The sequence below is a fragment of the Monodon monoceros genome, unplaced genomic scaffold (assembly GCF_005190385.1).
Source record: "Monodon monoceros isolate NGI ecotype Baffin Bay Population unplaced genomic scaffold, NGI_Narwhal_1 Super_Scaffold_12, whole genome shotgun sequence".
Classification (NCBI taxonomy): domain Eukaryota; kingdom Metazoa; phylum Chordata; class Mammalia; order Artiodactyla; family Monodontidae; genus Monodon; species Monodon monoceros.
In genome coordinates this window covers 130,640,001-130,653,718 of record NW_021703768.1, presented here as the reverse complement: position 1 = coordinate 130,653,718, position 13,718 = coordinate 130,640,001, and the positions used below count along the sequence as shown (strand labels likewise).

At 36.6% G+C, this 13,718-nt stretch overlaps 1 protein-coding gene across 5 annotated transcripts in view; it reads right to left on the bottom strand.

Moving 5' to 3' along the window:
- Positions 1-398: 398 nt before the first annotated feature.
- Positions 399-13,718, bottom strand: part of MRPL22 (mitochondrial ribosomal protein L22) — a 37,640-nt gene continuing 24,320 nt past the window's right edge. For 3 of the 5 annotated variants that reach the window (XM_029216071.1, XM_029216068.1, XM_029216073.1), the window contains 4 exons: positions 10,333-10,398; positions 9,459-9,536; positions 7,597-7,666; positions 399-1,468 (listed from right to left, as the gene is read on the bottom strand). In XM_029216071.1, coding sequence (XP_029071904.1) covers positions 1,257-1,468; positions 7,597-7,666; positions 9,459-9,536; positions 10,333-10,398 — 426 coding nt within the window. In that variant the 3' untranslated portion in view covers positions 399-1,256. The remainder of the gene's footprint in view (positions 1,469-7,596; positions 7,667-9,458; positions 9,537-10,332; positions 10,399-13,718) is intronic. The other 2 variants (XM_029216069.1, XM_029216072.1) reach the window with 2 other exon arrangements.

The window sequence follows — 13,718 nt, the reverse complement described above, 5'->3', positions numbered from 1 at the left end:
GCTCTGATCTTTATGATTTCTTTCCTCCTACTAACTTTGGGTTTTCTTTGTTCTTTTTCTAGTTGCTTTAGGTGTAAGGTTATATTGTTTATTTGAGATCTTTCTTGTTTCTTGAGGTGAGCTTGAATTGCTATGAACTTCCCTCTTAGAACTGCTTTTGCTGTGTCCCATAGGTTTTGGATCATCGTGTTTTTGTTGTCATTTGTTTCTAGGTATTTTCTGATTTCCTCTTTGATTTCTTCAGTGATCTCTTGGTTATTTAGCAGCACTGTTTAGCCTCCATGTATTTGTGTTTTTTACTTTTTTTTTTCCTGTACCTGATTTCTAATCTCACAGTGTTGTGGTCAGAAAAGATGCTTGATACAATTTCAATTTTCTTAAATTTTCCAAGGCTTGATTTGTGACCTAAGATGTGATCTATTCTGGAGAATGTTCCATGTGCACTTGAAAAGAAAGTGTATTCTTCCACTTTCAGGTGGAATGTCCTAAAAATATCAATTATTTTAGAATGCAAGCCTGCGACTGGTTCAATTCCTCTCTCCATTAATTTGAATGCACTCTGAAAAATGAATCAATCCTAAACAAGACAACCAAGCAATAGAAAGCATTGTTGGTAGGAGACATAAAACAGTCATTATTTAAGTAAAATAAAACTTTCTAAGTTAAATGGTTTTTGGAGTTTTAGATTAATATATCTAATAAACTCCTGTAATTTCAACTTACTGCTAAATCAGTAAAGGAAAATAAAATCGCTCATCCACTGGCCTATGCCAACAGTGAAAGGAAAAACTGAACTATAGAATGCCCTAAAATATTGCACTGAAACAATGTGCAGGGATGCTCCCGTCCACCACCCCCTCCCCCAGTTCCAGGAGAAAAATCAAGTGAAATAGTTAAGGACAAGTTTTCTTATCCTATAACTTTCTACTCAAGTCCAGTATCAAAAGTACCACCTGCAGGGCACAAGCTAGAAAGCTAACATTGCCCTCAAACATCACTCAAAAAAGCCTTCTGAATTACATAGTCTGTCACTATGTTTAAAGCTGATTTCTCCTTCCTAGTTGCAAATACATAAAATATACCCAGAGGCTCAAGAGAGATGGGCAGAGCTTTATAAATATTCATGTAAAACTAGCAGTTGTACTTCATATTTCAATAATTCAATGACAAATCATAAAAAGCATCTGTCTTTAATTTTTGTTGGTTTTAGGAAATGAATGGTAAAATATATACACTGTGGAGTCTTAATACCCCCATCATAGAGTGTGAATGATGGTCCGGTTGCGAAGCTCCTGGATATACTCTTTGGCATGGGCGACTGCTGTCTTTGGTGCCTCAGGTGGAGGTGGAGGGCCTTCCACCAACTTCACAAAATAATGGCAAAAAACCTTCTCCATAATCCCAAAGCGACCTCTGCCGTGGTATCGGATGCGTTTCAGGTACTGGCCCCGCCCTGAGGTGGACTGAGCTAGACAGAGAAGAAAAAGAAAATTATAGGAAACAACTGTATCCACAAGATTACAGCTTGATCAGCTGAGCAATTTCTGCCCTTTCCTCAACTGGATTCTAAGACTACATGAGCTCACAGGCTGGCTACAGCAGGTTTGTCTCAAGACAAGTATCTCCTGAGTCCTTCCTTACTAAGGACCAGGCTCTACTCCAGGTGCTGCAGAAATGGGAGTGAACAAGAATAGCAAGGGTCCTGGCTCTGTGCAGTGCACACTCTAGAGGAGAAAGAGAGAAAATAAACATGACCATTTTAGTTAGTGACAAGTGCTACAAATAAAGAAAACAGTGATGTGACAGAGACTGATGGGGTGCTGGGAGGCAACTTGAGACTGGGGGGTGTCAAGAGGCATCCTTGAGGAAGAGACATTTGATCCAACACCAGAATGAATCATTCATGCAAATATCTAGGGGCAAGGTGTTCCAAGAAGAGGGAACAGCAAGTGCAAAGGCCCAATGGTAGGAACATGCTTGGCTTGGTTCAGGAACAGAACCTGCTGAAGCATAGTAAGCAAGGGAAAGAGTGATAACAAACAAGGGGACGAGATCAGAAATGAAGGCAAGATTACACAGAGCCCTGGAGGCTGAGGGATGACGTTCTGATTTTATTCTAACTGTATAATATTCTAACTGTTCCTTTGGAACCAATGATTCCCAAATGCTGTCCTCAGGCTACTACATCAAACTAACTTAGGGAACATATTTAAAATGCTGATGCTGAGATCCCATCTCTAGATACTCTATATTTGGAGTGGGCTTTGAAAATTAAATCCTGAGCAAACAACACTCCCCCGCACCCCAAACAATTCTGATTCACAGCCAGGTTTAGGAACTCCTGTATCACATCTGTCCCCTCATCTCCCCTCCCCCATTCAACATGTCAAAGTTTGACCCTGCAAAATTTGAAGAAACCTCTTAAACAGCACAAGAAGAAATCTGTTCACCTGTTCACCCACAGTAAATCAGGGTAGTAATTACCTTCTACCACCTTCTGAATTTACTTAGTCTTACGTTTTTAGTTAATTTAATAAGCCTTTTAAAAAGGCAAAATCTATAGCATATGTAGCAAATTAATTCACTTCAATACTCACCATTCTTTTACTGTGACAGAACTTTATATTGCAGGGACCATATCAAAGTATGTGCTCCACAACCCTCTAACTACAAACCTCTCATGAAATGGTTTCAGCAGAAGCACCCTAGCTTTGCCAAAGAGAAAGCTAAGGATGAAAGTGATTAAGAAAACTGCCTAGGGTCTCAGTGAGATAAGGAGAGAACTACCACCCTTTTATCAACTTCATCTACTGGCACTAAAGAAATGAATTTAAGAATTTCCAAAGATGGGGGTGGGGGCAGGTGGGTGAAATGGGTGAAGGGAGTCAAAAGGTACAAACTTCCAGTGATAAAATAAATAAGCCATGGGGATGTAATGTACAGCATGGTGACTATAGTCAATAATACCGTATTGCATATTTAAAAGTTGTTAAGACAATAGATCTTAAAAGTTCTCATCACAAGAAAAAAAATTCTGTAACTATGTACAGTGACAGATGTTAACTAGACCTGTAATCACTTTGCAATACTGAATCATTCAGTTGTACACCTGAAAGTAATATAATGTTATACATCAATTATACCTCAATTTTAAAAAAATTTTAATTTTTCCAAAGAAAAAGCAGCATTACACAAATCACTTTATAATAAGGTACTACCAGGTGCCCTGAATCCACTTTTCAGGAGGAATCCTACAAACAAAAACAGTGACACTGGAAAGAGGGTAGAAACTTCTAAAAAGATTTTACAAACATGATAGCTAATTTTATCCAAAACTGCTACTCTACCCAACTTGAGCACCAATTTCCAAATACCCAGAGAATAAGGAATACTACTCCAGTGAAGGAAGTATCAAAATTAGCTAACTGTGCAGGACTACATAATCTATCAAAACACAATGATCAACCCTATGAGGGTCTATGTTAACTACCATTTTCCTCCCATCTCTCCCAAAATACAGAAGAGAAGACACGCAATACCTGCTAAATGCCAGTTATGATTTCCTCCTTAATCCATAAAATACCATCTGCTTACCTTTATGCAAATAATGCCATCCCTTTTCTATGTCAAAACAAAAACATTAATTCTTCTGAAACACCAGGATTCCTTAACACTCTGGAATGGGAATACCCAACACAGCCACTCGGACATCTGAATGAAATCAGGGCTTAGAGTATAAATTCCGAATTGGTTTTTTTTTTTTTTTGGCCGCACCACACAGCATGCAGGATCTTAGTTCCCTGACCAGGGATCGAACCCATGGCCCCTGAATTGGAAGCGTGGAGTCGTTTCAAACTGCTTTAGTACGGAACCATTTCAATTAAATGAAACAATACGTAGATGCCTACTTTCACGTGAATCTGTTAAGAATGAAACACGGGTGAGGGTAGATCCAAAACTGCTGCCATTCATTCACCCAACATATAGAAATTCCAAGTTCCTGCTGGGTGTGAAGCGCCATCCTGGGCTCTAAGGATACAGCAGTGACCAAGAAGCCTTTCTGCTTGTCCCAGGCCCCACCCCTGGAGGCCTCAGAGCACAATTTCAAAACCAATGCTTAGAGTTAATAGTCTTAAAACACTGCCTTAATAACATAAATCTCTTACCCAAAAACTTCCTGTGGTTCCTCGTCAATACCGTTTTAACCAAATGCCACAGCTTGCCATGTTCAGCCTTCTGAAATCTAGGCCATGTTCACCTTTTCAATTTCATCTCCTCTAAGGCAAGCCTCTACTTCCTCTGCACTGTTCTACTCACTGTACCACACACTTACTGCTCATCCCAACCTATGTGCCTTTGCTTAAGTGGTTACCTCACTTTGAAAATTTTTCCTCTTGGACACTCCTTCGGGTCCCCAAAAGCGTATCTTTAAAAGCTAAAATTGTCTAGAAAATCTCCATGACTATTTTAACCTATACTGACCTCCTCTTCTCTATTCCAACAATACCATTTACCTGTTACTCTTTTTGGTCCCAAACCATACGCTACCTTGTGTACGTGTTCATGTTTCACCTGTAAAGGTTACTTCCTCAACAAAACTTACACTCCTCTTGTATTGTCCCCAAAGTTCATGCCCCATAAGGAACAGAAATGATTTTGAAATACATCTTCTGCTAATTAATATCATTTTTTCAATACAGATGTCTCTGGTAAATTTGCTCAAATTCTAAAATAAATTTCAAAGTTTTCCAAGTACATACAATACTAATAGTGTACGTGGTTTTGTTCCAACTAGGGAGAACAATTTATGTATTCTTCCAAAGGGCTATTACTGTCAAAGAACAAAACTACTTGTGCTAAATGTTTTAAATTGCTATAAAAGATATACCATCACCTAACTGTGTGTGTGGTATACTCACTGAAGGCACTCAAATACTTTTTGAATGAAAGAAAAAACATAAAGACATCTCAAAAGTGGAAATGACCTTCTAAAAATAATGCCCAAGATAATGCTCTTCTAAAGATAATGCCCAGCAGGTACCATATTTAAAATATTGTCAATATTTCCTATTACTTGTATTTAGGTAAATGAATCTTGACTTAACTTTAGAAACTCTCCCCCTTCCTCATCATTCTTAGCCCAGAAAACTGATTTACAAAGTCAGTCGTTCACTTTCCCTGAAGTGAACTACTATAGATGTCATGAATCATGAAGCAGTGACATTTTATTAGTCCATGTCCACTTGTTAAGGCCTGTTCACAGTGTCATTAGTCATCATTGTAAGTCTGAAAAGGAAATGAACTTTCAAAGTCTGTGGTCATGCAACACCAGGTATTAGCTTTAGACTGATGACAAGCATTTGAGGGAATTACCACATAATGAGAACATATGCTACCAAAAAAGCAAGTCCCTTAAAATGCCCGTACTTACTTATTTCAGGGGACTGAAAGAGCTATTGCTGAGCCGAAACAGTAGCCAACAAGTAACTAGTCTTTCAAAGCTCTAAAAGAAGTCTATGGAATAAAATGTCTAGGCCCTTTCAAAGACTGTAAGAAGATAAATCCATTTCCCAGATTTTATAGGTAAGAATGAATAGAACTTACCCAGGCCTCTCCCCTGGGGTTTCAGATTCAGTAAGTCTGTGGTGAGGCCTGGGAATCTGTATCTTTAATAAGAACCTCAGACGATTCTTATCAGGGAAGTTTAGCAAATACAGGGATAAAATGCCTGATGTGTCGTGGTCAGATACTTCATCTTCCTGGGGGTACTCATCTCTTTTTCCTTCATAATGGAATTAGGCAACAAAATACTTAGCAAATGAGTTTGTAAAATCATAAGACAAATCCAAAGTTATTAGCCCTACTTAAGAAAAGAGATTTTGACCCAGAACTACATGAAAGGAAGGTGTAGGAAGGGCAGAGGTTTTTCAGCAGAAATGTGCCTAAAGAGACCAACGCATTAAAGGACCATTCACATGGGACTGGTTAAGTTGATTTTTGCTTAAAGGCAACATTGGACTTTGCTCCTTCATTTGGGAAGACAGGATTAAGCTCCTCACCCTCTCTCTCAACAGTACTACAACTGTTGAAACATATTTAACACAAATTCCATTTCACTTGCATCTGATTTCCATTATGAAATGTTGCCTATCAGCTAAGAAGCCAATATTCCTATAAAGTTGAACAAAATTAAATAAATTTGATTTCATATTCAGTCATGGAGCAGGAAGGGTCAGCAAGAGGTTTTAAGCAAACGGTCTTGCTCTTTATTTCATCTCTTTCAATGATTCTGGGTCCTTCCAGCATTATTTATTCATGCTGCTCCCTGAAGAAAATGCTTATGATTAATTACTGTGGACTGCATCTTCTGAGTTGCCATTTGATTCCCCTCTGTATAAGAATGGTATTAGTTATACAAGATTCAGCTTTAAAATAAGATATTTCAGTTGAAAATCATAACTCATTTGAATTTCAGAAGTAGGTGTGGTTGCCAGCATCAATTCCAGGCGAGTTGAGGTAAGGTACTAACTAAATCAGAATAAATATCTCCAGTAGAGCAGAGGTTATATGACAAAGTGCAATTTAGATGTTTTTTTAAAATTCTAATTTTTGAAAAACTATAAGGCACAGCTAACTTCCCCCAGAATGATTCAGCCTTTTACCCTCCATTTGGAGAGCAGCAGTTCCCATATTTTGAGTTTAAAATAGCTTTAGGTAAACAGTCCTTCTCATATGCAGGTTTGGCAGATTGAGAAAATTTTGCTTTGACATCAACATCTCTGTTTGATTACAACACTGCTGAGGTTAGCAGTAATTGCTGCAGTAACTCCAGCCACTGCTCTACTTTACTGTGGTGTTAGGGGAGCGGGGGGAGAGCTTTGTAATAACCATTGATCTCTTTCTAAAAAAGGAGCAGTATGAAGGTATGCTACCAAAAAATCCCTTACATTTGTACAGTGTACCAGGCTTCCCAAAACATATTCCCACACATTAATTTAATGTGATGTGGAACAAGCATACAAAGCTGAGGTAATGCTTCAGGATGTAATAACAAAGGGGAACCAACACATCTGGGTCATCTGAGCCTTCGAAGGCCCCTTGGCTTTTAGAGTTCAACAGATTTTCCATTCTGGTAATTGGAAGACTAACTTATAGCATACCTTTAGGGATTAGGCACCTGGCTTGGCACATTATAAACAAAGATTTTTTTAAGTCCACCTGTGATCCTTTATATGTCTCCTTTGGGTTGACAAAGAATTCATTTTTTAAAAAATCAGTTACATTTTTCCATAGTTTCATTATGATTAAAGGGCCACTCTATATATCATCTTGATATCCATTATTTAATAATTATCAGCAACAGGTTTCATGATCTCAGTCTCATTACGGAACAGGTAACAATAAAGCAGTAAAGTTAGGACCATTTACAACTGACTAACATTAGCATGCTGAAGGCTGAAGAATAAGCTATTAGCAACAATTTTCACTAGCAAACACAGTCCAAAGTATTTAGATATCAAAGACTGTTATTAGATGAAGAATTTGGCATCACTGTTGGAAGCCATTTTCCAAAGCTAAGAATATTAAAGATCTTACCTATATATAAATTGGATCTGAATTCCACATTGTGGTCTCTCACTGCCATATCTTGTGCTTCTAAGAGAACCTTAAATAAGGAAAAGAAAGGCATTCATATGGCTGACCCGAACTAAAACAGAATTAAATTTCTTATTTCTTATTGTTATTTCTATGACTGCTAATCACATGCCTTCCTATTGCAGTCAATTTTAAAAAGAGAATATCAAATTATAACAGTACTAAGGAAAAGGGATACAGTGAGCTTTCCTTCCTCAGACAAGAATTGCAAATGCAAAGAACACAGTCCAGGTCCTGCTAAGTTTTAAATGGAATGTGTAAGCTGTAAAGAAGGAGATAACAACACTTGCAGCAGTACCCTTGGTAATGGGCATTATGGCTTTGATTCATAGACTTGTCAAGTTCAAGAAGCTCAAGGGCTAAATCTTATTGAAAATTCTTAAACTTTAGATCCAAAATAACCATTAACAACATCAGACAAGTAGAGAAAATCATACTTGAAAATTTCCTTTAAGAATTATTAAATTTGGGAATTCCCTGGTGGTGCAGTGGTTGGGAATCCACCTGCCAATGCAGGCGACACGGGTTCGAGCCCTGGTCTGGGAAGATCCCATATGCCGCGAAGCAACGAAGCCCGTGGGCCACAACTACTGAGCCTGAGCTCTAGAGCCCACGAGCCACAACTACTGAGCCCATGTGCCACAACTCCTGAAGCCCACGCGCCCAGAGCCCATGCTCCACAAGAGAAGCCACCGCGATGAGAAGCCCACGCACCACAACAAAGAGTAGCCCCCTCTCACTGCAACTAGAGGAAGTTGATAAACAAATAAATAAATTTTATAAATTTATTTATAAATAAATTTATTTATTTATAAATTTATTTATTTATAAATTTATTTATTTATAAATTTTATAAATAAATAAATAAATTTTTTTAAAAAAGAAATTATTAAATTTATACTCCAAGGATATTTTGACTTAACTTCCTCCAGAACACATTTTTTAAAATAGGACAACTGTTGTCAGAAATAACAGAAATCAGATCTTTCCCTCCTTTAAAGATAAAGAATGTAGTACAAAGCTGGGTACACAACAGATAATTAGTAACTGCATTCTGAATGGAAATAAATACAAGCATTATAATAGAGCCTCTTAGAAGTCTGAATCCAACCACCTTAAATATTCACCCACTAAAAGATATGACTTTATATGAAAATTAACTGAACTATAGGAAATAATGCTAATATCCCCAGATGTCCTCAACTCAGCTTTTTGAAACAAAAACACTCATGTGCCTAGAATGAGTCAGCACAAATATCAACAGTCATGTGCACCCAGTGAATCAGCTACATTTAGAGCTAGAAGTGTCTTTAGAGATCATCCAATCCAACCCCACCTAGTTTACAAGTGAGAAAAATAGAACCAGACAAGTGTCTTGCCCAAAATCACAACAGAAACTGTCAGAGAAAAGATAAGACTCCAACTCCCCTGAGTCCCAGTACAGTGCTCCTTCCACTCAACTAGTTATAAAATCCCAAGCTCTCAGTTGTGGAACTTACAAAAAACAAAATCTTTATAAAGTTTATCAAGCCCCCAATCATTAGAAATAAGATGTATCACTTCACTTCACAGACAGATCATAAAACATAAATCACTATCTGGTGCAAATAAAAGCATCTAAGGAAAAAAAAAATACTTAAAGCACAGAACATTCCTAAGGTATAAGGACATTAATAAAACTGAGTCCCCTAAATCTGTATTGTATAAACTATGCCATTTACACTAGCAAATTCAGGATTTAGGAAAGCTTACTAACACCTGCAAGCCAACTATTCGCTCCCTCCCCACCAATCTTAGTTTACCTCTTTAATTATCTGGGCCCCTTTTTTGTCACTGAATTCCAACTGAGCCAGAGCCTGGTCAATGGACATTCCTTGTATCTAGAATTAAGGGGTAACAGACAAGAGAAAATAAACAAATTAGTTTACGAAGTCAGCATTCCCTTTTCAGTGAAAAGTAAAAGTCTTACATAATCCAAATAACTTCTAAAATTAGCTAACTAGTTACATGTTAATTACATCTCAATAAAAGTGGGGAAAAACTTTTTTCATTAATAAAAATAGCTAACTAAACGCAGGCAAAAGAGAACAAGTTTGAGAAGGGATGCCACCACCCTCTCTAGGTCAAAATCAAACTTAAAATTTTTAACCACTAAACCTGGATTATAATGGTTTCAATAATAATAAAAGAGAGTGGACATGACAGAGAAAGATCACAGGTTGGCAAGGATCACAGTAGGCACTAAAGGCATCTCCTTCTCCTATAGAAGAAATGTATTACATGTGTATTTGCTGCTTTTGTCTTCTCTCATATATAAATTTCATTTTCGAGGTAAAAAACTTACAAAGGCAACAGTTTTGAAATAGGTTGAATCAACTTTTACAGATACGTAAGCTTACTTCCTGGATTCTCTAACTACAGCCAGGTTCTTGATGCCTTTTTTCTGAAGTATCTATATATCCAACATGATTTAGTTTGTCAGGAGGTAAAAATTAAGCAAAATCACCAACCTCTGAACTATCACTTTTGGATTACCTACGAAATGTGTAAAAATGTAATTATATTCCTCACTTTTTGGAAAAAACAGGGCAAGTTTTTTTGCTTTTTTCAAATCCTGGGGTAAAATTTGTAGCTTCTTTCCCTATATATTATACGGTAATAGTCATTTTAGCTTACCAATTTTGCCAAATACCACATCTTGTCTTTGCTGTACTTTATTTGTCTTCGACAATGGTAGATTTCCTTACAAACAGGAAAAAAAATTAAGCAATTTTATCAAAATGACAGTAAAACACTGTTAATAAAGTTTTTACTTTCTGTGTTTAATGAAATGCTGCCATAAGAAATAAAAACATTATTAAGAATTTGGAAGACTTCCCTGTGGCGCAGTGGTTAAGAATCCGCCTGCCATTGCAGGGGACACGGGTTCGAGCCCTGGTCCAGGAAGATCCCACATGCCACAGAGCAACTAAGCCCGCGAGCCACAACTATTGAGCCCGTGTGCCACAACTACTGAAGCCCATACACCTAGAGCCCGTGCTCCGCAACGAGAAGCCACTGCAATGAGAAGCCCATGAGCCTAGAGCCCATGCTCTGCAACAAGAGAAGCCACTGCAATGAGAAGCCTGCGCACCACATCGAAGAGTAGCCCCCACTCACTGCAACTAGAGAAAGCCCACGTGCAGCAACGAAGACCCAAGGTAGCCAAAAATAAATAAATAAATAAATTTATTTTTTAAAAAAAGAATTTGGGGACGCTTTTTCCCTATACAAAGTTATACTTTTCCAAATTCTCACTATGTTATAAAGATTACTAAGGGAAAAACAAACTGTAAAATGGCTAGTTTGTGACAAAGTTTGCAATGCTGCTATACAGAGGAATAGTAAAAGACTTAAACTAAAGTATTTTGAAAACATTTAGCTGGCTAAAAGAACAAAAGAAAAGGTACAAAAAGGTTTCTTGTTAGTGAGGAGAACAATGGCAAAATGGATAAAGTAACTATTTTCATAAGAAAACCAATACTGTAAGTGTTCAGTCAAGAGCACAGGTTCTAGAATCAGACTACCTCGGTTTGAATCCCAGCTCTACCATTTACCAGCTACTTAACTTCTCTCTGCTTAAGTTTCTTATTCTTTAAAATGAAGATAATAGTACCTAACACATAAAACTATAATAAGGATTAAATAAAGTTACCTATATAAAGTAAGTACTTTACAGTGTCTAGCACATGGTAAGATCTTACTAAACGTTAGCTTTTATTGTCTTCTATTTATAGTGGTAGGTATATCCTACTGAATTTTTAAATCAATCATCCATTAAACAATTTATAGTTCACAAAGCACTTTTCATATTTCATATGATCTAACTCTATGAGTTGGGAGAAAAAACACTTTATAAACCTTTTACAAAATGAAAATCAGAGAAATCAAGTGACTTGTGCAAGACAGCAAAGTTTGTAAGCTAGTGCCACACAGGGAAGTATGTGAAGGACTTAATACAATGTCTGGCAGGTGTATCTTTAAAGTTCCCCTCATGACTCTAAAACCCACATTCTTCCTACTATTATACCATAATGCCACTTAAAAAAAAATTAGAAAACATTTTTCAAGGCAAATAAAAGCAGAGAAACCTCAAAACTTTCTAACATTCTGACTCCTGCTAGAAGTTTACAAATGCCTTAGGATTTTACTCATTGCCCCATCTACTATTATTTAACTACATATTCCAAATTGTGAAGATCAGAATGAGATAGAATAGTAAATATTATCTGGCCTTCTTCTAAACAAGAGATAAAACTAATTTTTAAAATGTTTGCAGGTAGCGGATTGGAAAGCCTAAGGGACACTGCAAATAATGGCACAGTGTATCAACTATGTGACTAGGTGAGGAAATTATTCCCTGTTAATAAGCAAGGTGTTTATAAACAGCATTAATAATTTAGTCATAACAGGTATAACTGTTACACCAAAGTCAATTTACTAAATACTATTTAAAATCAGAAAATGTTAAGGTATTTTCCAAAAGTCTTAATTTGTCCCAGAAAAGGATTATTCCCTCAAACAAAATCTGTGCAAAATAGAGAACTAAATGAGGTTTCTCCAAAGTGCCTATATAAAATCTAACCAAATGTCTTCACACAGGCACTTATAGAAGTATATATTATGCAAAAGTTAACCAAAATAGTTTCAGTAAATTACAATATATAACAAATGATTTAATTGACACTGTTCTTCATTTGCTAGAGTCAGGTAGATCATCTACTGCTAACTATTTGAATTTTGCTATTTAGGATGTATCCTGAAGTGTGTTTAACATCCAAAAAGACTCGTATTTACAAAATACAAAATTTCGCTTTAGATTCTGGACCTGACAAATACTATTATGATTTCTTTATTTCCAGTTAAAGCCAAGTCCAGAGAGCTCAAGTAAGAAGTAAAGAAAGCTCATTATAGAAAATATATATTTTTTTTAATTTTTACTTTATTTTTGGTTGCATTGGGTCTATGTTGCTGTGCATGGGCTTTCTCTAGTTGCGGCGAGAGGGGGCTACTTTTCGTTGCGGTGCACGGGCTTCTCACAGAGGTGGCTTCTCTTGTTGCAGAGCACAGGCTCTAGGCGCACGGGCTCAGTAGTTGTGGCACATGGGATTAGTTCCACCACGGCATGGGGGATCTTCCCAGATCAGGGCTTGAACCCATCTCCCCTGCATTGGCAGGCGGATTCTTAACCACTGTGCCACCAGGGAAGTCCCTAGAAAATATTTTATTTATGATATTTGTACAAATGTGTAAATTTTGGTTAATTACAAAATGGAGTCAATGCTTAATAGCAATCAATGCTTAATATTTTATTTATATTTTATTTTATGATATTTTATTTATGATATTTGTACAAATGTGTAAATTTTGGTTAATTACAAAATGGAGTCAATGCTTAATAGCACAGATTCTATGACAAATCAAACTTTTAAGCTCTGATGGCACAATAAAATATGAAAGTTAACAACTCATTTGTTTAAGCTATTAAGATCTCTTTTTCTTCTTAGTTCCCAATCAGGTAGGAGGTCTTTAAATGAATAAATTAACTCCCCTAAATGAGAAAAAAAAACACAAAAAACATAAAACTGTACTAATTCAGACTAATATCTAGATAGCAACTGAATTTTAATAAAATGCATGCTGTCAAGTTCATATAAAAACTAAGCAAATGACATTACTTAGATTATATCCATTATCCAGTAGCCTTAAATCCCAAAGGACCTTAAAAGATGTTTGCTAAACTGAATGATTTATAATTAACACAGTAATTCTATTTCTAAAGTACTTATCACAGTTCATCTTCTTAAGGATTCAAATGTTCCCACCTTGTTTATGCTATTATTACTTACTTAAACTTTTTAAGAGATGTGTATGTATCCCACAGAAAATTCATATTAAGCTAGAAATTTGTCTTTTATTTCAGACTAGAGCAATGTCTAGCAATTTGGAGAGGGCAAAAGGATTCTGAGCAACTAAAGATAAGTTAAAGTCTGGAAGGAATAAGGTATCTCTGGAAGGAATCC